The sequence below is a fragment of the Ostrea edulis genome, chromosome 3, assembly GCF_947568905.1.
Source record: "Ostrea edulis chromosome 3, xbOstEdul1.1, whole genome shotgun sequence".
NCBI lineage: Eukaryota > Metazoa > Mollusca > Bivalvia > Ostreida > Ostreidae > Ostrea > Ostrea edulis.
The window spans coordinates 41245518-41269543 of NC_079166.1; the positions used below are offsets into that span (position 1 = coordinate 41245518).

The following is a 24026-nucleotide window of genomic DNA, read 5'->3' on the forward strand; positions in this document are numbered from 1 at the left end:
AAATAGATGAACACTAACATGTGTCTAATTTTAGAAGGGGTCATGCTATGTGGATGTAAATAACTTGTTTATGAGCTGTACTACGTCGTTATAATGCCTGACTTCGTTTAAAACATGGATGGAAAAAAATCAAAACAGCAATATATGTATATTCCTTCTCGTTACAAGAATAGATATGGGTTACCCCATATCCAAGATATTCGACTTTTAATTTACTTGAATTTTCACTATGCTCAGCTGATCTCTAAGAAAAGACTGCACTTGTTATGAAACTGGTGTATAGTCCTTCATGTCCGTAGCAAATACCGTCACCAGTCTTTTGTCACTAGCAAACTGTGTACACACCGGTGCTTGCAAGACATATGAAACAATGGATAGATGGCACAAATACGGTACAAAGATATTTATGCTTTGTTGTCGAATGATAAAGAAGGAAATCAAGGAAGTTGGGGATTAGCAAATTTATTAAAATACAGCAGAAAAGTATAGCTTTAAAAATACTACATGAGAATGCGTATACCACTTATTGGGGCACATACTTTGTGCAGGCTTAATTTTTGCTAAAAATGATCATTTTTATCCCAAAAGTTCCCTATCAAACCAGTCTTATTTCATCATTCTTCCCAAATTTTTCCTTTTATATCTGTATGGAAATTCAAAGCAAAGACATGAAAAAATTGAAATCTCTCGGAATAAATACAATTGTACTCTAATTTTTACCATGTAACAAATTAATGTGAACTTTAGAATGGCAAAAACAAGAAGGATTGATGTAATCTACACTTTCTCCAAATTTTGTGTATGGTATAACCTTAACAGCAAAGAAACCCTTTAAAAAATGAATAGACATGTATATGTCACACTGAATACTTAGCAAATATCTTCAGACTGCATGGTGACCTTCACCTTTTAATTGTGGTCCGAATCCAGGTGTTGAGTGTTGTATACGCATTCCGTCATTAACCCTTTCTCTACCGGCACATTTTAGAGGTTTTTAAAGACTAAATGACAATATTTTTACATGGAATAAGATCTGCATGTATCACGATTTGGGATAGGCATATGACATATAATTTTGTTAGGAATTGAACAGGGAATAATTTCGTATAAAGTTTGTCAAGGTATCCCATGACCTCAAAGAGGTCTACGGGATCAAAGGTCATATAAGTGCACATTTTTGCATTTTTTTTCTCTCTGAAATATATATATTACGACCCCTCTCACTGGATTAGAGTCAAAAATAGGACATTCTACATGTATGAGTTGATGTGCCTTTGAAAATACTACAAAAACATCACAATCAAATAAATCAATTTTATTGACAAACAAATATTTTTGGTTGCTAAGTAACAACACTCAGAGTACAATTTTGACCATAATTTGCCTTTCTACATACATTCGACACAATTTAAACATAATTGCATTGAATGATGATTAGTAAATGTCACATTATTTTAAAAATATAATCTTTAAATAAATCTTAATCATTTTAAAAGGTTTTTAACAAAAAATATGATGAAAAAAATTAAGGTCAAAGGTCATAAAGTGGAAATTTTGTACTTTATATACATTGTACATATCCATCATTGTTTAATAATATGACGTTTTGCCATTATGTTCCACTAAATAGATAAATATTGCAATATTAAAACAAAGATCTTTATTGTTAATCTAAAATAATTTAATTTTTTGCATTCAAATATATTTGGTTGCTAAGCAACAGCACCTTATCAAATGTTATCAAAAAGTACTACCCGTTTTTCCTCTGCAAGTTCAACGTATACGAATGTTCAAGTACTTACTTTCAATCACTAGCTTTAAATGTACTTGCATCATATTTAACAAAAATGTTCTTATATTCAACCTCTTAAAACTTATTTCTAGACATCATTCTTGATACACTGTACTTGGTTGTTCCGATAGCGGCATGCATTGACCAATATCTGTCTATCGTCTGGAACTTCACAGCAAACATGTATAAGATAATGCACAAAAATCTGGAGAAAAAAAGAATTTCTTAATACTTAGCCCTAAATACTAATGTATTGTCAGAGCTTTTGAATGCTCAATTGGCTCTGTAAATTTTCAATAGTCAAGGCCCTCTGAAAATTACTAGTATGCATTTAATTACTTATGAAATTTTATCAGAGGTAATTGTAGTACACATCTAATAAATGTGTTAGACGCACAGCAAGATTAATTTTGGTAAAGATAATTTTTTTATTATGCATTTTATTATTCGTTTTAAACTGGAAATCACTGTCACAATATCGGTACTTTAAAACTAGTAATACCTGTACAATTCCTCTTCAGTGAGAGGATGCGAATTTCCTTGGGAAGCATAATGACAATCCTTCCCTTGAGATATGACCATCTCAGCATAATGGTTGGTGGCAATACAGATGGAGAAAACCAAATCTGCAGTTCTCTGAATAATCGGGTCCCATATCTGAAAGGAAATTGCAAATAAAATCAGTATTGGCCACCTTACGTTATTTGTCAGCATTTAGAAAACTTGTCATACCTTGTAATTAGAAACAGAATAATGATTTTCCGTTGTTTTTTGGGGGGGTTTTTTTGTTGTCTCTTTTTGTATGTATGTGATACCTAGTAATGCAGTAAAAAAACGCATTTCAATGTATCATGACGCCATGATTCCATTTGTAAATGTATTATCTGGATTTATTTATTATTATTTATTGTTAACCAAATGTATACAGATTTAACCCTATATTCAACCTCAAAGAGTCATACCAACTGAATGTCAGGTTGACACTCTGAATGAAATGCCATAGTTCTTGGATCAGGTGTCTCTGTGTCCTTCACATCAGCATCCTTCCATCGCATGTCTGGATTTGCCAGCAGACTGTCACTAGCGGACGATACCTGGGAACTTCCCACTAAATATTGGGATGTCAATACACATGATTACACCTTTTTTAAAACCTCGTAAAAAGCGGATTTTGGTGGTGGATTTTATTTATATAATCTATTATTCGGACACAAATCATGCAAAACTTCAATTTATTATTCGGGAACAAATAATACAAAACTTCAATATCTGACAACCGAGCCCCTGTGTTATTTTCTACAAGTTATCTGTCAATGTCTTTGCCGACACCATTTGTCTTCCAATGATCGGTTTGATGCCAGTAAAATTCTTTACAAAAAACTGCATCCACAAATCCATATTTTTATTTTTATTTTTCTCTGTAGGCTAGACCTCAATCTAAAGATATTTCCTGGTTGGAATTTTTAGTAGGCTTATGAACAAAATCTTAATAGATTTAATAAAATGATACGTAGTCTATTTTGATTTGGGGCCGTTTTGATTTCTGAAAAGTAAACAATCCTGTTTTTAGGCCCAATTGGCCGGTGATCAAATAATCTTTTCGCGATTTGACTTTTACGTACTATTCCCTTTTTCTGTTGATCGTTTTAAAAATGTTAATATTCCTCTGTTATTATGGGGGGAGGGGGTGTCTTTCTTTTCTCCACCAACTCTTCTGTCTTTCTGTGTTTGTAATACCTATTCTAGAGGACACTAAAAGCAGATTCTCAAAACCTTGCAAGATTGAAGTGAAGCAAATAAAATTTAAAGAAAGTACAGCTGACCTCCGTAACAAATTTTAAAGTATATATACACCTTCACTCACAATAAAAGAGACTACGTGTATATTTTGTTACCCTTACCTGTAACCTTAGTTTATAAAAATATTTATGTTGCAATATTCCATTATCACCTGTATATGGTGTTTATATATCTCAACTGATTCGATACACGAGAGCTTGTTCTGCGTATGATAATTTTTTTTTTTAAATCTAAGCAGGCTACTAACAAAGAAGTTGATGTTATAGTGGTTTCATCAGTCTCGTTTAAAGTCAGCATTTCGCAAATTCTATGGTCGTTATATAACGATGTAGGTGACTCAACTGAACGCTTTCCCGATCGATAGATACAGTCTGATTAAAATCAAACCTCTCACTTCGCTCGATACGGATTGTCCGTATAACGAGCTAAGTGAGAGGTTTGATTTTAATCAGACTGCGATCGATATAGCCTCGACTAAAAGTAACCTCTTTAAATAGAATAGCAGGATATACACAATGCACGTGCGTTAGCCTTTGGCATTGAATGGGCTAAAAATGACACAATTCAGTTTGAAATTTGTCCAATACTATGGTATAAAAAAAATTACAATTCACAATTTTTCAATATTCACTATTTGTGAATATTGACTGCATATGGAATAAATTCTTTAACTACAAAGTATTGCTTTGATGTAATATTTCTGGTGAACAAGTCAGAGTGATATCTGGTGAAAGGTTGGTAATATACTATGCCTGTCATGTGAACTTTAATACATATCAATATTTTATATTGAGTATCTTCAGACAGTTTACATCCAAATCTGTTAAATTCAGGGGGTAGGGTGGGACCATACTAGGAGATCAAAGCATATGGTAATATACAGGGAAATATAGTTAAGATAAATTCTGTACTTGCAAGTTATTGTGTCTGTCTATCTTCAAAAGGAACGGTGAGTGATAGATTAGGGCTGTTTTTCATAAGACCTGCATGTTGTCTTGGGAATTGGTTTTTTAACCTCTTGACCTTGAACTGTTGGAGTTGGGCCTAACTTCAAATGGTATTATCTCTTGAACTATTTGAAAATATATAAATTGTATATTCATGCCAAGGTGACTTTAAAACAATCGGAACATCACTCGGCCTATTCCGGAGAATTTATTCTCCGGAAGGCCGAGTGATGTTTAGTCTGGTCCCCCGCCCCCACCACTCCTTGATCACCCAAAACGAGTGATTCAAGGAGTGGCGGGGGGGGGGGACCAGATTAAGTGATGTTCCGATTGGGTGACTCAACTGACGGCTGTGGTTCATGGACCTCTTGTTGGTTTTAATGTTGGAGAACAACCCTTCAACTTCAATCAATGAAAGCTGAGGATGATTTTCATTATCCAACAAAATCCCAAGTGTAGCCGTAACGGAATCATCTGAGAATATTGCCCATTGTTGGCGCATACATGTAATTTTTTAGTTATCTTTCTTCACAAATCAAAACGACAATATTCAATGGCTGAAAACATTTCAGAGAGAGTAAGACGTGCGTTGATTATTTTAAAACGTCAGAGTATGTTCAGTTTGTTGCCATTAAAACTACAAGGTTGTGATGGCGACATTGGGTGCGGTGTCAGTTTTAGCAAGGCAGGTGTTCATGTATCAGGCGTTCAAGCTGACCACTGCTACGGTGTCATGGATTCATTTACGGAAATATTCAAGACGGGGAATTCCATCCTGATGGATTTTGTCACGACGAAAGAAATCCCCATAGAACTTTATTCACACCTGCTGGACATTTTGTTGTCTTTTATCCGGCGTTTATGAGGTACAGACTGTGGACGAAAGTATTCGCACGGGCAATGACGGCCATTTTGTTTATCGAAAACGCTTGACGGTAAACAAACATGTTTTTGGAGTGTCTGAACAGGACAAATAACTTGCAAATGCAAAAATATTGTAAATATACAATTTGTTTCTATCAAAAATCAATAAAAATAAATAAAAGAATGTCAAGTACCTGAATATTTTCGTGATATACCCTCGGGCCCTTTGAACTTGGCGCACTCGTTGTGGATGGGTGCATGGAGATTTTGTATAATTTACTCTAAATGAAGTCCAGATTTCCAGAATTTTGTGATACAGTTCATCACCAGAATTTAATGTACAAATGTGATATGAAGTTTTCTTTTAATTACCAGCCAAATGTTTTCTACGGGGCATAAATCAGGTGATTGTGTGGGCCACTTCAGTGCTGGAATTTGTTTGTCCGTTTTGTAATTGGTTGAAAGACACGATCAATGAACAGGTGTATGGTCATCCATAAACAGATAATTGTCATCTTGAAAGAGTTTTGCTGTACATGCCACAATTTATCTACATATTTTTCAGAGTTATTCATGTTACTATAGATGTATTGACTCTGTAAAGAGTAATAAAGCCATGACACGTAATGCATCCCCAAATATTTTACCAGTTTCGGGGGAAAATACAGTCCGACAGTCAATATTTAAATCACTTCTTCTCCATATATATATACTCGACAGTATTTTCCAAAGACAATCTGGCACTTGTCAGAAGAAATTGCCAATTTCCTTTCATTTTCCACTGTCCAGTATATTTTACCCGCACACCATTGCACACTTTTTACACGATTGACAACTCGGACCGTATTTTCTTGATACAAACACATATTTAGTATCCATTTCTGTCTTAAACATCGCCAAATAGTTTTCTTTGAAATATTTACATTGTTATTTTCATTACATCTTTGTAACGTCCTACAGTGGTCTTTTTCTGTCCAACTGTGTCTATCTAACAAGTCTCCGTTGTGCACGTGCACTCATTAATTTCTTTCGTCCACTTCTTTGTTAGTTTTCTGTTGTACCTCGCACTCGAAACTTATTCCAAGCACTATAAACAGTTGATATAGGAATTCTTAATAATTTTCCAACTTCCCCGGAACTTTTACAGCCCTGAACTAATGCTACGATGTTTTCTTAGCAGCCTATACCGAGTTCCGATGTTTACAACCCATGTTTTCTAATCACTCCCTTGCATGTATAAACAGAGATGCAGACGAACACAAACATCATTACGTCACATAATTGACCTTCAACTTTTAAATACATCATCGGTGAAAGGATAACTCATGTCTGTGCAAAGAGAGATAACCCGCAATGTACGATACTCGATAAACACGTTTGAAAAATGACGCGATCGTGCGAATACTTTTGTCCACAGTCTGTATGTACAATCACAGGAGTCTGTGATTTTATCTGTAAAGTAGAGCACAACAGTAGATGAAATTATGGACCAAATTGACTTCGCGAGCGTAGCGAGAAATGTATGGCAAGTCCTTTTCCTATTTATTCTATTCTCTTTAGAGAAGTGGACAGGCACAGGCTATATCTGTCCACTTCTCTAAAGAAAATACTATTTATTCGTAAAATAAGATATTTCTTTACACAAGAGAGATATCTCTATTGGGTGTAGATATATCTCTGTAAGTTAGAAAGATATCTTTTACGCTAAACATATGCTAAAAGAGTTATTTCTTTAAACAAAAGAGATATCTGTAACTAAAAAAGATATCTGAGATATCTCTTAAAGCTAGAAATATATAAGTTAGAGAGATGTGATCTCTTTAAATGTTCAAAAAGAGATATCTCTAACTTAAGGTAACTCCATACTCGCAGTTTTATCTGATTCAAGTTTTAAAAGTGTATTTATTTCCATTCATTAAAGTTAAAACTAACAAATTATCAAATAAAAGATGCGCGAAGAACATAAACAATTGCAATTTTCCTTAAACAGCGTTATCAAAATTTTATACAAACTGGTTGTGACAAAATAATAGCATTTATAAAAAAAAATTCATGAAACTGTGTCTTCACAAAAATATACAAAATGTCGACTGTAAAAAATAAAAGAAATCAATTGCATAGATTTGATAGAGAAATCAATAAAAACAGAGTTATTACCCTTGGATTCAATATTCTAAAACGTATATGTATCATTGATTATTATATACTTTCAATTTCATCTCTTCTTTTTTCTTTAAAAGTTCCCGGAAACATTTCGGCCCGCAAACATTACATCACAATCAAATTTCTACGCCGTCAATTTTCAAATTTTTCGTGTTTTTCATCTATTACTCAGTTAAACCGATAAAGTTATTATTAAAAATAAAATTATTGTTAGTTTCTAAATGAAATTGAAAGTATATAATAAAAGGTTCTAGACTTTGTATGGGAAATATGACGACCTCGTTTTTTGTCGCGGACGGACCTCGCAAGCTCGGTCCGTCTATGCGCCAAAAAACTTGGTCGTCATATTTTCCCATACAAAGTCTAGAACCTATAATTATTCATCTATAATGTAGACTTTTGAAATAGTTTATTTTTAACAAGATTTTTTACAATACCTATCGGAAAAGACTCCAACAAAATTTATATTCCTGTCATGCATAAATTTAAATAAATCATTGATATTGCAAAATCTGATGACATCACAGGAGGGTGGAATTACTTTAAAGAGATATCTCTTTATCTGTCTGTAACTGGTTAAAAGTCTGGCGGACTGACTGACATTTGTTTTAGTCAGTCCGATGGGACTGGTTAATTTTCTAATGCATCATTTTGGAAAATATACTTATGAAATTTTATACACACATTTGGCATGCTTCTATCTGTAGATGTCAGACGAATCTGATTCGTAAATATAAATCCCACATTTAAGTGTTATAATATTGTCTGAGGCATATTCAATTATTGAGTTAATTTCATTTTAATAACATTAATGAAATATGTTTAATTATTTCTGGAAAACTCTGTTGGATTGGTAAATGTTTCTGTGGACTGGTTGAAATCATACCCATTAGTCAGGCTGGACTGGTGACATAAAAAGTTAACTTCAAGCCCTGTTTCTACTTTATTGATCAAATTGCCGACTCATGTGGTACAAGGGTCCCACTAAACAGAGAACTCTAGAAAACCCTGGGGATTTTTAATTATTACAAGTCTGTAGGTTGCTTGACTACATTGGTTATTAATGATTGTGCAGATATGAATTAAACTAACAAATTTTCTACTGTGTGTCACTAATAATAAAACATCTATCATTGACTTTGTAAGTTCAGATGCAGCAATGAGCATAACCTGAAGGTTAGATTTAAAAACAAGAGCTGAACCACCATGACACAACAACAATCCAACCCTACTATTTGAGAAAGGAATCAGTAATAATGATGCTATATATGCTACCCAAAAAAAACACCAAAAATAATATAAAAAAGAATATAAGATAAAAATAAAAACTGAACTATGCACACAGGCATTAGAAATTAAATATGCCAGGATATCTGATTCAAGGCAAGTAGACAGCAGAAGGTTTAATTTTTCGACCCCACCTTGATTGTTTTGTGGGTTCAGGACTAAGGATTTGAACCATTGTCATCAGCAGAATTGCGAGACCCCCTGACTCTGCCGAATTGAACCTTTCTACTGTTCTCACAGAAACAATCCCAGCGGATGAGGACGATAGATTTCTGTCCAATTGCATGGGTACTGAATCTGCTCAATTCATCAGATTCTTCACAATCCCCCAAACGACAATCAGGACAATCCATGTGTTTGCAGCAACTATGAAACCTTCTACACAAACCATCAGCAGTAAAACAACAGCAACACAATTCAACCTCTCTGGCACTCTCACATTCATTTACTACAGAGGAAGAAGGGAAATAATGACAATTTAAATAGACAGAAGCTCAATCATTGCACCCTGGATAGATGATAACCTTTCAACTCTAAGTGTTGATGCAGCTCGCCCTACCCTATTACAAATAGAAGGATGTGAAGCCATGGTTTTCAGTCGGGTATCATAGTACACTGCACCATATGTAACAGGAACAGACCAGGATTCAAACCCAGGCCCTCTGAATCTCTAGTCAGGTGCTCTACCAACTGAGCTAACTGGCCACTGGTGATTGAACCTGGCTGACTGGTACATTCCTCCTTAGATATTCTTCGCCCTTTAAGTCGCGCAACCCAGATTCTTTTAGCCCCTGTTATACTGGTTCCGGTTACAATACTAAATTGAAATAGATATTAAGATTTAGAAGGAGTAAGTTGTACTTTACCAAAATTGTAAATTTCATAATCCTAGGGGTATTTGTTTTAGTTCCAGGGTGAGGCCAAAATTATTATAGTATATATAATTATTGTCTCTATCATAAATCAAAAGACTTCTAATCTTTATGTTTGCTGATATGGTATATAAAAAACTATGTGCATATTTAGGAAAAGCAGGAAAGGATGTACCAATATTATGAATTCTTTGCTTCCAGGGTCACTGGGTGGGGCTAAAATTATTACAGTGATTATTGTCTTTATCATTTGAAAGACCTCTTTGAGTTTGCTTATATGCAGTATAAAATCTATTTATTAATAAATGCATATTTGAGTAAAGCATAAAAGAATATGAATTTCACATCCCCAGGGTTTTGACTCTAGGATGGATACAAATCAGTCATATTGTGTTAATGTTGCATTTGTGAATAAAGTCTTTCATAAGTTAAGACACTTTGGGGGGCATTCCAGTTTTAAGAACACATCTTGTTTTATTCTGCTGCAATGTATCAAGCGTTCAAGCTTGCCAATGTTAGGGTATCATGGATTTATTTACGGAAATATTTCTTGTAATTTCAGAGACAAGCAAAAATCTTCAAGGGAAAGAATCTGAAAGAGAGTCCGAGTGGTCAGCAAGACTGGCTGTTCATCTGTTTCTGCCTTTGTCAATGAGGACAGATTACATTTTAGATAGTCGTTCCAAAAAACTCGACGAATGCCCTTGCTCTTGCAAAACAGTCATCAGATACGGTAACACATCAATCGGTAAGATGCCATTCTAATTCTTCAGTATACAAATAATCGTTACTTGCAATTTTTAGCTCACCTGAGCTGTAATCTCAAGTGAGCATTTCTGACCGCCTGTTGTCCGTCGTCTGTCCTTCTGTCTGTCCATCTTTAAACTTTTTATATTTTCAACTTCTTCTCTTCCCCAGAACCACTGGGCCAATTTCAACCAAACTTGGCCAAAAGCATCATTGGATGAAGGGCTTTCAAGTTTGTTCAAATAAAGGGCCATGTCCCTTTCCAATGGGAGATAATCACAAAAATGCAAAAATAGGGTGGGATCATTTAAAAATATTCTCAAGAACACTGGGCCAGAAAAGCTGAAATTTACTTGAAAGCTTCCTGACATAGTGCAGATTCAAGTTTGTTCAAATCATGACCCCCGGGGATTGGATGGGGCCACAATAGGGGATCAAAGTTTTAAATGCAAATATATAGGAAAAATCTTTAAAATCTTCTCAAGAAACCACTGAGCCAGAAAAGCTGAGATTTACATGAAAGCTTCCTGACATAGTGTAGATTCAAGTTTGTAAAAATCATGGCCCCCGGGAGTATGATGGGGCCACAATAGGGGTTCAAAGTATTACATACAAATATATAGGAAAAATCTTTAATAAAATATTCTTCTTAAGAACCACTGAGCCAGAAAAGCTGAGATTTACATGAAAGCTTCCTGACATAGTGCAAATTCAAGTTTGTAAAAACCATGGCCCCCGGGGGTATGATGGGACCACAATAGGGGTTCAAAGTATTACATACAAATATATAGGAAAAATCTTTAATAAAATATTCTTCTTAAGAACCACTGAGCCAGAAAAGCTGAGATTTACATGAAAGCTTTCTGAGATATTGCAGATTTAAGTTTGTTCAAATCATGGCCCACGAGGTAAGGATGGGGCCATAAGGGGGGATCAAAGTTTTGCATACAAATATATAAGAAAAATCTTCAAAAATCTTCTCAAGAACCACTGAGCCAGAAAATCTGAGATATACATGAAAGCTTCCTGACATAATGCAGATTCAAGTTTGTTAAAATCATGGCCCCCGGGGGTATGATGGGGCCACAATAGGGGATCAAAGTTTTACACACAAATATATAGGGAAAATCTTTAAAAATCTTCTTCATAAGAACCACTGAGCCAGAAAAGCTGACAAAGATTTAAATTTGTTTAAATCATGGCCCCCGGGGGTAGGATGGGGCCACAAGGGGGGATCAAAGTTTTGCATACAAATATATAGGGAAAATCTTTTAAAATCTTCTCAAAAACTACTGGACCAGGAAAGTGGAAATTTACATGAAAGCTTCCTGACTTGGTGCAGATTCAAGTTTGTTAAAGTCATGGCCTCCGGGTGTAAGATGAGGCGACAATACGGAATCAATTTTTACATACAAATATACAGGGAAAATCATTAAAAATCTTCTTCTGAAAAATCACTGGGCCAGAAAAGTTTACATTCACATGAAAGCTTCCTGACATATTCAAGATTCAATTTTGAAAAAATCATGGCTCCCGGGAGTAGGTTGGGGTCACAATAGGGATCAAAGTTTTACATGCAAATATATAGGAAAAATCTTTAAATATGAGCCAAGGTGATTCGGGTGAGCAATGTGGCCCCATGGGCCTCTTGTTGTAGATTGTTATGTACAGTACAGCTCATGAGTATTCGGCACACACCTTGGGAAAAACATGGTTGTAAATAATCTGTGCCACACCATTGTGACACAATATGTGTGTATTAGAAAATTCCTGAAAGAAGCACCACGTCCCACTGAGACCACCTTTGCAACTCATTGGCTACTGTGTCACCCATGGGTTACTATCATTTTTATACGCCCGTCATTAGACGGGACGTATTATGTTATCCATCAGTGACCTACATTAGGACTAAAAGTAGGTGAAATAGTTTTCCAAACTTTTTTTCATTATCGATACAGATATTGTGCTGAAATTTAGTCACAGGCTTCCTCTTGTAGGATTACAGTTTCAATTTGAATTTCAGCTGGATTGATCCGTCCTTGACCTAGTTTTGGGATAAAAATATTTCAACCAATTTTCTGGACTTTTTTCATTACAAATACAGATTTTGCGCTGAAATTTAGTCACAGACTTCATCTTGGAGGAATATAAGTTCAGTTTGCATTTCAGCTAGATTGGTCCATCCTTGACCTACTTTTAAGCTAAAAATAGGTCAAACAGTTTTCCAGGCTTCTTTTTCCATTATGGATACAGATATTGTCCTGATATTTAGTCAAAGGCTTCCTCTCGAAGGAATACAAGTACAGTTTGCATTTCAGCTGAATTGGTCCATCCTTGACCTACTGTTTTGGAAAAAATAGTTCAAACAGTTTTCTGGGCTTCTTAATTTTCATTATGAATACAGATATTGCGCTGAAATTTAGTCACAGGCTTCCTTCCGGAGGATGACAAGTGCAGTTAGCATTTCAGGGTGATTGGCACACTATGACCTACAGTACTTTAAGTTTTCCATATCATGCAGACTTTTTTTGTTTGGTATGGTCATAAGTATTGCTCTGAAATTTAGTCACAACCTCCCTCTCAAAGAAATACATAATCAGTTCACATTTCAAACATTTCAACTTAATTGGTGCACCATGACCTACTTTAGGGCTAAAAGTAGATCAAATGTTTTCCTGGACTTTTTATCATCATACTATTAGATAGATATTGCACCGACTTTTTGTCACAACCTCACTCTCAGAGAAATACATAATCTGTTCTCATGTCAGATGGATTGGTGCACCATGGCCCACTTTAAGGCTTTTCTATTCAGAATGTGTATTGTATATCAATTCAGAGTGCACAATATGCTTCCAGATTGAATTTCACTGTACGACGGGCGTATATTGTACCATTTGCGGTACTCTTGTTAACAAAAAACAAAAGGTTTTCAATCCATCAACAAACTAGATAAATATGGGTTAAAACCAGACTGAATTCATGTTTTTATTTTTAAAAATAAAGCACACAGATCTTATGTGTTACACAAGCATGAACCAAAGAATGTCAGTGTCTTTCAAGTAGTCGTTTTCTACAATCTAAAAACGAGGTAACAGGGAGCCCCAGCCCCGTGTAACCTTGGACACCACTAAAAGATATTCAATTCATTAATTAATCTACAAATGAAAATAGTTTTATTACAAATATATTATAATAGATGATTATCTTTATTTGTAAAATTAATGATGATGTATCAATAGAAAACTCCCAATATTGTACATGTGTTGTAATGAAATCAGGGTTTTCAATAAGCACCAGCACCAGGCAAAGTGTCTCTAGTTTCATGACAGAAATAGCTATGGGAAAAATCTTTAAAAATATCTCTGGAACTATTTAAGCTTGGGCTTTCATGTTTTGTGTATACTTTCTTTATGGAAAGACCTTTCATGAAATGCAGTGGTGTGTGAACTTGTGACCTTGACCTGAAAGTTTTAGCTACTTTTAACAAAAGTGTGACCTATTCATTATGTCTTGAACTATATAAGGTATATTTTTCATACCCTGTATGTATATTTTTTGTGGCTAGACCTTTCATTTCATATCATGACTTTTGACCTTGCGACCTTTTTTGTAGTTTGACCTACTTTTAAGAAAACATAACCTATTAAATATATCTATAACTATTTTAGGTGAGGCTTTCATCATTTGTATATAGATTTTGTATGGCAAGACCTTGTACACGATGGTGTTTGATCTTTTAACCTAAGAATATATAACCTACATTTTTTTTTAAAAATCTGACCTATTCAATATCTCCTGAAATATTTCAGGCAGATTGATTGTATATTGTTTAACGTCCCTCTCGAGAATATTCCACTCATATGGAGACGTCTTGAGGTAGTTTTTAGGTTACCTGAGTAAACTCAGGTGACCTATTGCAATTGGTTGTCGTTGGTCTTCGTGCGACATGGGTTAATAATTGAACATTTTTAACTTCTTGATAACTACCAGTCCAATTCTGTTCATATTTGTCATGAAGCATCTTTGGTCTCCAGCACCCCAGGGGCCCTAGGGCCAGAGCAAAAACTGCCCAAAATTGACCAGTATTCAAAAATCTTCTTCTCTACAACCGCACACGTATAAGAAAAACTAAATGCCTAGTAATGTAGAGCAGGAAGGCCTCTACCAAATTTGTAAATTTCATGATTCCCAGGATAGGGGTTCTGACCCCAGGGCAAGGCCAAACTTGGTACATAGTGTTTATGTGTAAAACACTTAATATCTTCTTTAGTGTTATTGAAAGTAAATGGATATTTAGAAAGAACGGGTAGTCCTTTACCAAAATTGTACATTTGATGATCCCCAGGGTGGGGCCAAATTTAGTATACAGTATTTATTTATAAGTTTGGTGATACTGTATAAAATCTACATGCATACTTAGGAATAGCAGAAAAGGATGTACAAAAAATGGTAATTTTACACATGTTGTTTTATACTGTTGCTGAACATTAGAATTTAGCTTAGATATTCAGAACAGTAAAAAAATTCTAGATTGCATAGCCCTTTGGAGTATTGATACTTTTTCACTAGTACTCAGGTGACCGATAAGGCCTGTGGGAGTAGTGATACTTTTTCACTAGTACTCAGGTGACCGATAAGGCCTGTGGGCCTCTTGTTATATTTTGTACATTGATGCTCTATGGCAAGACCTTATTTCGTGAAGTTTGACCCTTGGAGTTGGACCTATTCTTTAAATCTCTGACCTATTTCATATCTCCTGAATATTTAAGGTAGAACTTTCATATTTTGTGTATAGATTTCCTATGGCAAGACCTTTCATTTCATACTATGGTCTCTGACCTGGTGACCTTGAATTTTGACCTACTTTTAAGATACGTAAGTTAACTGGTAAAATATATCCTCAGAACTATTCAAGGTAGAGCTTTCTTTTGTATATGAATTCTTTATGACAAGACTTAGTGATACAATCTTATTTGATCTTGTGACCTTGACCCACTTTTTTATAAACCTGACTTAATCAATATTTCCTGAACTATTTAAGGTAAAGATTTCTTATTTTGAGTTAAAACAGGAGGTAAAATAATGTGTGGCATGTGATACAGCCTCATAAATACGTACGTGCAATGATTTAACAGCATTTTTACAAGGTCAAAAAAGATATATCATGGCAAGATATCGTACCATGATCTATGATCTTGGTCTTATCCATAACAGCAAGATCATGTTAGTCACATTGGTGTTCAGGCATCTATTGTTATGTGAATTCATTTTCATGCATGCTGTGATCCTTTGAGGCCACAATATGGGGTGAAAATTTTCATGAGAATAAAGATTGATAAAAACCACAACAGCTGAACAACGGTAGGGCGAATGTGACTCAGGTGAGCGATGTGGACTATGGACCTAATTGTGAGTTGTACTGTATTTATGTCTCCTGAGTTCTCCTCTCTTCCAGGAGGAGATATATTGTGTTTATACGCCCATCAAAGATGGGGCGTATTATGGTATTGGTGTCATCTGTCTGTCTGGACCTTGTAGGCAAAATGCAAAATGAACTGCAAGCTCCAGGATCTTACAATTTGGTACATTTCATCACCATGAGAGGAAGATGCCTATGGTTTTTCAACGTCAAAGTCATAGTATCACTTAATAGAAAAAACTTGTAGGCAGAAAACAGACTGAACTAGTCTATTATGGGTGCTAGGACCGTCAAACTTGATACACAGAACCCTCATGCCAAGTGGAGGACGTCTTTTATTCTTCAAGGTCAAAGGTCAATGTCATAGTATCACTTAGTAGGAAAACATTGTAGGCGGGATACAGACCGAACCATTGGGGCTTAGTACCATCAAACTTGGTACACATACTCCTCATGCCAAGTGTAGGATGCATTTTATTCTTCAAGGTTGTAATATCACTTAGTAGGAAGATATTGTAGGTAGGATACATGGTGTACATGTGGAACTGTTGGAGCTAGGACTGTCAAACTTGGTACACATATATTTTATGCCAAGCAGAGGATGTCTATTGTTTCTCAAGGTTAAAGGTCAAAGTCATAGTAGCACTTAGTAGAAACCTTGTTTTCGTTATTGCCCCCAAATTTAATCACAAGCTCCCTCTCAAAGAAATATAAGTTCAGTTTGCTTTTCAGCTGGACTGGTGCACTATGACCTACTTTAGGGGTAAAAGTAGGTCAAACAGTTTTCCAAATTATTTTTTCATTATGAATAAAGGTATTGCCCTGAAATTTTGCTACAACCTCCTTCTCAGAGAAATACATAATCAGTTCACATTTCAAATTGATTGGCCGACATTAGGGCTAAAATAAAATAGTTTTCTGGACTTTTTCTCATTAAGGATACAGATATTGCTCTGAAGGTCTAATGGGCATGTGTTGTATCGTTTGCAGTACTCTTGTACTTTCTGTCAGTCCATCTGTCACAAAGTCTTGTGAATGATAGACTTGAAACTTTGTGCATTGCTTCATTGCCTTTTGTAGATGTTCATATCTTCGGGACGTGAGGATCCAATTATTTTCCTAAAAGTTATAGCGGATCTAAGAGGGATGGAGGATGTAAAATAGCTTGTGAACATTAAAAATCTCCAATAGGGCTTATCCAATAGACTTAAACTTTGTACAATACTTCAATGCCATATTTTGCAGATTAGCATATTGTCAGGACAGGAGGATCTAATTGTTATCCTTAAAGCATGGGTCTAATAGGGATAGAGGGTTTAAAATAATTTCTGAACACTTCTCCTAATTAAAGGCTTATCAGAATGCCTTGAAATTTTGTACAATACTTATCATTTAATGATGTTCACATTGTTCTGACCCAGGGATCTAATATTATTCTGCAATTTACAGTGGATCAAAAAGGGTTGTTTGTAGCTTTTTTATATACAAGGGCATGTTCACTTTCCTACTGTTGGTCATTATTTTTATTTTTTTTTAGCATATACAACATTGACATTGGTTACAACGTACATCAATGTTGAATCTTTTCTCCATCTTTTTTGTCAATGCACGTAGTGTATTTAATAACATGTAGTGTATTTAATAACATCTCTGTTCCTGCTCATGCTTTCTCCTCCATACCATGCAGTACAGTGAGGGGGAAGGGTGTAATTTGGAGCACTTTCAATTGGGGAGTGGGGATCGAGCTTGAGAGACATTTGTTTATGACAAAAACAAATTATTTATATTTTAGACATGTTGTCTGGTGGCTGTACAGTAAAACAAGTATAAGCATTGGTCACAGCTAGGCTTTGTTGCTCAAGTGAGTGTTATGACACATGGGCCTTTTGGTTTCTTGACAGAAGTTAACTTATTATGGTTGGTTGTATATTGTTTAACGTCCCACTCGAGACTGAGTTAGAATAGGTCCCCATGTACCCTTGCATGTTACAAGAGGTGAATAAATAGGGCTGTCCTTCAGATAAGACCTGCAAAAGCCGAGACCCTGTGCCACAGTAGGTGTGGCACATTAAAGATCTCCCCTGCTCAAAGGCCACAAGCGCCAAGCATAGGCCTAACTTTTGCAGCCCTTTACCAGCAATTAATGGTGACGTCTCCATATGAGTGAACAATTCTCGAGTGGGATGTTTAACAATATACAACCCATGTGCATTGCAGAAAATCCTGAAACATGGTATGGGAGATTCAACATTATTGGAAAATCTGTGAGCGAGCAAGAAAAAAGAAAGAGACCCAGACTCGAGGCTGAAGCCGATGTAGGTGTCACTGTAGTCACTGAAGATTCTGATGACGATTCATCAGATCAAGATGTGTCCGATGATGAGCTCTCCCAAATTGAAGTCAAATCAGACAGCCTTGTTGGTCACGTATCTCATTTTATTTCCCAAACCATTGTGTTTTCATTTTATCAGAAAAAATGCAATGCAAATCTTTCTTTTGTGCCATCCATTGGAATCAACAGAAACCGTATTCAGTTTCATTTTTATGATGCGGAAAATGACATTTACCTTCTAAGTCAAGAGATTCCATTATTTGATAATGAAAATAATTTAATGTTGCCCACAGTAATTGCGACCTGGTTGGTTTTGAACTACAAGCATCTGTTGACAGGCCCAACAAAGGAAATGGTCAATGATGACAAGTTTGGTTTTCATTCAAAAATTGCACCACCAAGTTTGAATCTTTATAAAAATGAAATAAAAATGGGATGGACATCGATTCAACCTAAAACATTCGACATTAATGCCGTGTACCAAGACTATATGATCCGGAGTGTTGCCACTGAAGAAGTTGATGCAAAATATCAACAGAGTTGAGGGCTTTATGACAGGTATAAAATGGGTTATGATTTTTCAATTTGGGAGATTGACACACACACACACCCCCCCTCCCTTGGGGAGTATTAGTCCCATTTGGATAGCTTGTATACAACTTAAATTTGCCAACTCTCGTTGATCAGGAAAAGTAACTCATCTCCTACCATTAGGAAAATAGAATTAATTTGTCTGGTGTTTATACGAATTTATTTCTTGTGTGCATATTCTATGGAATAACAATGTACATTTATTTACGGTATTATGTATAGAACTACATGCTGAAATATTCATTGTTTAATTAATGTAAAATTTTTGAAACATATAACAACTCATTTTTCCTTACATTTGTAGCATAATGTGATAATACAGAACAGGATGTGATCCTCTGGCATTATGGTGAAACATACTTGTAAGATCTCTAGTCACACGCGTAGTTGAAACTGTCACTCGTAAACTTGGCCTGCTGCAAAATCGGAGCTTGCTTACTTTTTTTCAGCTCACTTTGATGAACTTAGGGGTGCTTATGTGATACATATTTTATAGAAAAGAATGACTCAAGTATATATATAATCTGATTTGGAAAGGTAAAACATTTTAAGCTTATAGTGACTCTACATTCAGTAAAACTTGTGAAATCACAAGAGGCATTCTGAAAAACTGTCTAATTTCAGTCTTAATGTTGTATTATTTTGTAAAAGAAATTCTAGTTATATAATCAATTGGTGTTATATTCTAAAATTGTTTTCCAAACCAATTTTTATTTAAATGAGAGTGCCAGAGTTAAAATTTTATCGAAGTGTTTTGTTTTTCAGGTCACCTGAATTCATTCAGGTGACCTATTGCTATCTGTTTTTGTCCGTCGTCGTGCGTTAACATTTGAACATTTTCAGCTTCTTCTCTGAAACCCCTGAACCAATTTCAACCAATTTTGGCATATAGCATCTGTGGGTGGAGGGGAACAAAAATTGTGAAATTCGTGGTCCCTGCTCCCCTGGGGCTTGAGGGGTGGGGCAAAAACCATCAAAATGAGTGTAATTTTAAAAAATCTTCTTCTTTACTCCTGGACATCAAGAAGCCAATCTGTGGGGATAATTATAATGAGCGTTGAGCCCTCTACCAAAATTGTGAAATTCATGGCCCCTGGGGCAGGGGTTCCTGTGTTAGGCTGGGGCTCTATTGGTCATATAGTGAAAGTGTAAAAATTCTTTGAAAATCTTCTTCTCTGTCTCTGGGTATTAAGTAGACAAACTAATAGCATGGTAATGATGAGCAAGGATGCCTCTTTATACCCCCCGCAACAAGTTGTGGGGGGGTATACTGGAATCGGGTTGTCCGTCCGTCCGTCTGTAGACGCAATGGTTTCCGGGCTCTAAAGCATTATCCTTTCCACCTACCGTCACCATATCATACATATGGACTACCCATGGGATGAAGATGTTCCCTATCGATTTTGGGGTCAAAAGGTCAAAGGTCAAGCACACTGGACATCGAAGTAGCAATATGGTTTCCGGGCTCTAAAGTGTTATCCTTTCCACCTACAGTCACCATATCATACATATGGACTACCCATAGGATGAAGATGTTCCCTATCGATTTTGGGGTCAAAAGGTCAAGCGCACTGGACATTGAAGTAGCAATATGGTTTCCGGGCTCTAAAGCGTTATCCTTTCCACCTACAGTCACCATATCAAACATATGGACTACCCATGGGATGAAGATGTTCCCTATCGATTTTGGGGTCAAAAGGTCAAAGGTCAAGCGCACTGGACATTGAAGTAGCAATATGGTTTCCGGGCTCTAAAGCGTTATCCTTTCCACCTACAGTCACCATATCATATATATGGACTACCCATGGGATGAAGATGATCCCTATTGATTTTGGGGTCAAAAGGTCAAAGGTCACGCACACTAGACATTGAAGTAGCAATATGGTTTCCGGGCTCTAAAACGTTATCCTTTCCACCTACAGTCACCATATCATACATATGGACTACCCATGGGATGAAGATGTTCCCTATCGATTTTGGGGTCAAAAGGTCAAAGGTCATGCACAGTGGACATCGAAGTAGCAACACTCAGAAAAGAGGTAGTTTATACCTATTACCAACACCCTTTGGGAGATTGGGGTAAGCGGGGGTTATTCTTAGTGAGCATTGCTCACAGTACCTCTTGTTAAAAATTGTGAAATTCATGGCCCCTGGATCAGGGGTTCTGGTGCTAGGGTGGGGCTCTATAAGTCATATAGTGAAAATGCATTATTTCTTTGAAAATCTTCTTCTCTGTCCTTGGGTATTAAGTAGACAAACCAATAGCATGGTTATGATGAGCAAGGATGCCTCTTTCAAAATTGTGAAATTCATGGCCCCTGGGTCAGGGGTTCTGGTATTAGGGTGGGGCCCTATTGATGATATAGTGAAAATGCATTTTATTTCTTTGAAAATCTTCTCCTCTGCTGCTGGGTATTAAGTAGACAAACTAATAGTATGATAATGATGATCAAGGATGCTTCTTTCAAAACTGAAATTTATGGACCCTGGGTCAGGGGTTCTGGTGCAAAGGCGGGGCTGACCAAATAGCTATTCAATGTTTCTTCCATCCAAAAGTAAAATTCTTATATTTAAACACAAACCTAATTCAAACATTGGAAGGTTGTTACATGATACTCAGGTGACCTATAAGGCCCCTGGGCCTCTTGTTGGTGTTTTATTTTTCAAATCAAATTTTCGGGAACTTCTTTTCTTCAGGGCGACAGAATATTTACATACAAACAAAATTACCTTGGACGAAGGAATGTGCAAATGAGCAATTCTCCTCTTGAAATTAAACCCTTATTATGTGGATTGAAAATCATGCAACTTAGAAATGTAGTTTTGAAGGGAGTCTGCACTGAAAAATGTTCCCTCCTGTGTGGCGATAGATTTTATTTCAATCTGCGCAGAGTTAGCATCTGCCCATACGTTGCATGGTGACCTCAAATGTTTGGACTGTGACAGGCGAAAATCGTGAATGCTGTATATTTAATTTTTTGCCACTTAATGTTCACCAGTGTTAATAGATCTTAAATGCACACAGTGTGATTGCAATAGTTTTCATTATGACAAGGAATGTTCTTTTTATGCCCGTCACAAAGTGGTCAGGGCATATAGTTTTATTCTTGTCCATCCTTCCATGAAACCCAGTTTTCCGGACTTTTTCTAAACGCCTTGAGATATTAAATTGATTTTTTTGCTTTTTTATGAGTTGTGCCCCTTTAACGTAGAAAAATTACTCTCACAACCAGTTTTCCAGACTTGTTTTCCTTGTTTTCTAAACGCCTTGAGATATTGAACTGATTTTTTGTATGCAAATGCATATTGATGAGTTACAGATCGAGTTTGAGTTTTGTTCCGGTTTTTTTTTTTATATTTGATGGAGTTGTGCCCCTTTAATGTGCTGTGAAACCAGCAACAAAGGCTCACCTTGTGTTTTCAAAGGGACAGAAACCAAGCATTCTACATCATGGATGTTATTATTCTGATCATGTGATGTTATGCATTCAGAAGAAACTTTTATAAAGTATGTATTTATTTCATGGCTGTTAAAACATATAAAGGATTGTTGTTGAGTCCTTCATTGTTACAGTACTAAATGCATGTAACATACAATCTGAATACCACATTCAATGCTACATTATACTTCGATGGATTTCCTACATTTGTCTTTACTGCAAGCAGGGGCATTCATGTCGTGCCGACACATCTAGTTTTTTCCAAACAACAGAAAAATTTATACATGTGCATGTGTAATATTTTGTAAAAATAAAAATTATGAAGTTTAATGAGTTGATTCATACAATGTGGTATCTTTGAAATCATGGGCAAAGTTTTATAAGTACATTTTTACTGCTGCCAGCTTTTCATGAACTAACGTACTTGCACCTAAGTATAAGTCTATTTTTCAATACTCATTTGTACATGTATAGTATGGCACGGGATGTGATCTGTTGATCTCATCTTGTGGCCAATTTTTTGATGTGCCATCTTTTTGCTGCATCTTTGTAAGGTTGTTTTTTATTGTAGTTGATGTAGACTTTTATAGATAAATTTGGGGGATCAGACATATTGAATTATTTTGTCATTGTTTATTTTCTTTCTCTATTTCAGTGACATTTTCAGTGGATTGTTTGTGAGTCTGATCCCCTTGTTAGTAGTTTGTTATCTAGTTCGTCATTTGAATAAATGACATTTTTCATACTCAATTTGCCTTATGTTTATATCTAATATGATACAGCAAAAACTAGCTTCGGTGACCTTTCTCAGCATTTTAAGACATAAATAGTTTGGTACCAGTGATCTGGTTTTGAGTGAATAAATAATTGAAGTGTTTGCATACACTGTGTGTGTGACTGCGTGTTTGTAAATCTGTTCAACTTTAATAGTTTTACTGCCCCTGAACATTTTTATATATATCTCGGAGACCGTAATGGTAATTCCAATATTCTAATGATTTTTCTTTCTTTTTTTTTGGGGTCAGAAAATTGTAAATTTCGTGTTTGTTACTAACTAGATCTGTAAAATATTGAAAATGTTTGTAAATGCACTATATTGTAGGCCACATCATAAAGTAAGTGAACTACACCCCTTTATTTTATCTTTTTGGAAAAACTGCTGTAACCATAACAAAACTAACATGTATATTACCACATTTGATAACTAACACACAATATGCCAATAAATCGTGATTTGTTTTAAACATACATAAAATTTGAAATATATGACATTGTATTTTGATATGTGGATCAATTTTCTTCCATCTTAACACAACCGCAACACTTGCATTACTCGCACAACAATGCTGATGTCTATAATCTGTGTACTAAGTTCCGATAGGATGATTATCGGGCAAAACAATTAGCTGAAACTTTCCTGGAGATAATTCCAACTCCAACACTTCCGTGTGTTTCACAGTAAAGGGAGTTTCTGATCTGCTCGATGTAAGGAGAAAACGGTGATTTATAAGGAAATGACCTTCATGGTGGATGTGCACAAGCACACAAGAAAAGTATTAGGGACAAGATCAAAAGATCGAGGTCAGATAAAAATCTAAATTCAAATCGTTATGGAGAGATAAAACTCATACGTGAAATAAAATTTACCTTGGTATCAGTTTGACCGTTGGAAAACAAAGAGCTCGGAGAAACACGTAACTCGGTGGCGGATCTAGGATTTCCGAAGAGGGGTGTGAAAGTCAAAGATTAGCCAAAGTAATCGGCCATTC

At 35.7% G+C, this 24026-nt stretch overlaps 2 protein-coding genes across 2 annotated transcripts; one reads left to right on the top strand and one right to left on the bottom strand.

Moving 5' to 3' along the window:
• Window positions 1-1299: 1299 nt before the first annotated feature.
• Window positions 1300-2927, bottom strand: LOC125673376 (uncharacterized). Its single transcript, XM_048909945.2, has 3 exons — window positions 2755-2927; window positions 2295-2449; window positions 1300-1997 (listed from the first exon to the last, which is right to left on the bottom strand). The coding sequence occupies exons 1-3, from the start codon at window positions 2845-2847 to the stop codon at window positions 1868-1870; spliced, it is 378 nt and encodes a 125-aa protein (XP_048765902.2). The 5' UTR covers window positions 2848-2927; the 3' UTR covers window positions 1300-1867.
• Window positions 2928-8927: 6000 nt separating this feature from the next.
• LOC125676492 (uncharacterized) lies at window positions 8928-18770 on the top strand. The gene is made up of 4 exons (XM_048914351.2): window positions 8928-8949; window positions 9094-9249; window positions 10288-10473; window positions 18112-18770. Exons 1-4 carry the CDS (start codon window positions 8928-8930, stop codon window positions 18768-18770), a joined length of 1023 nt encoding a protein of 340 aa, XP_048770308.1.
• Window positions 18771-24026: the final 5256 nt, after the last annotated feature.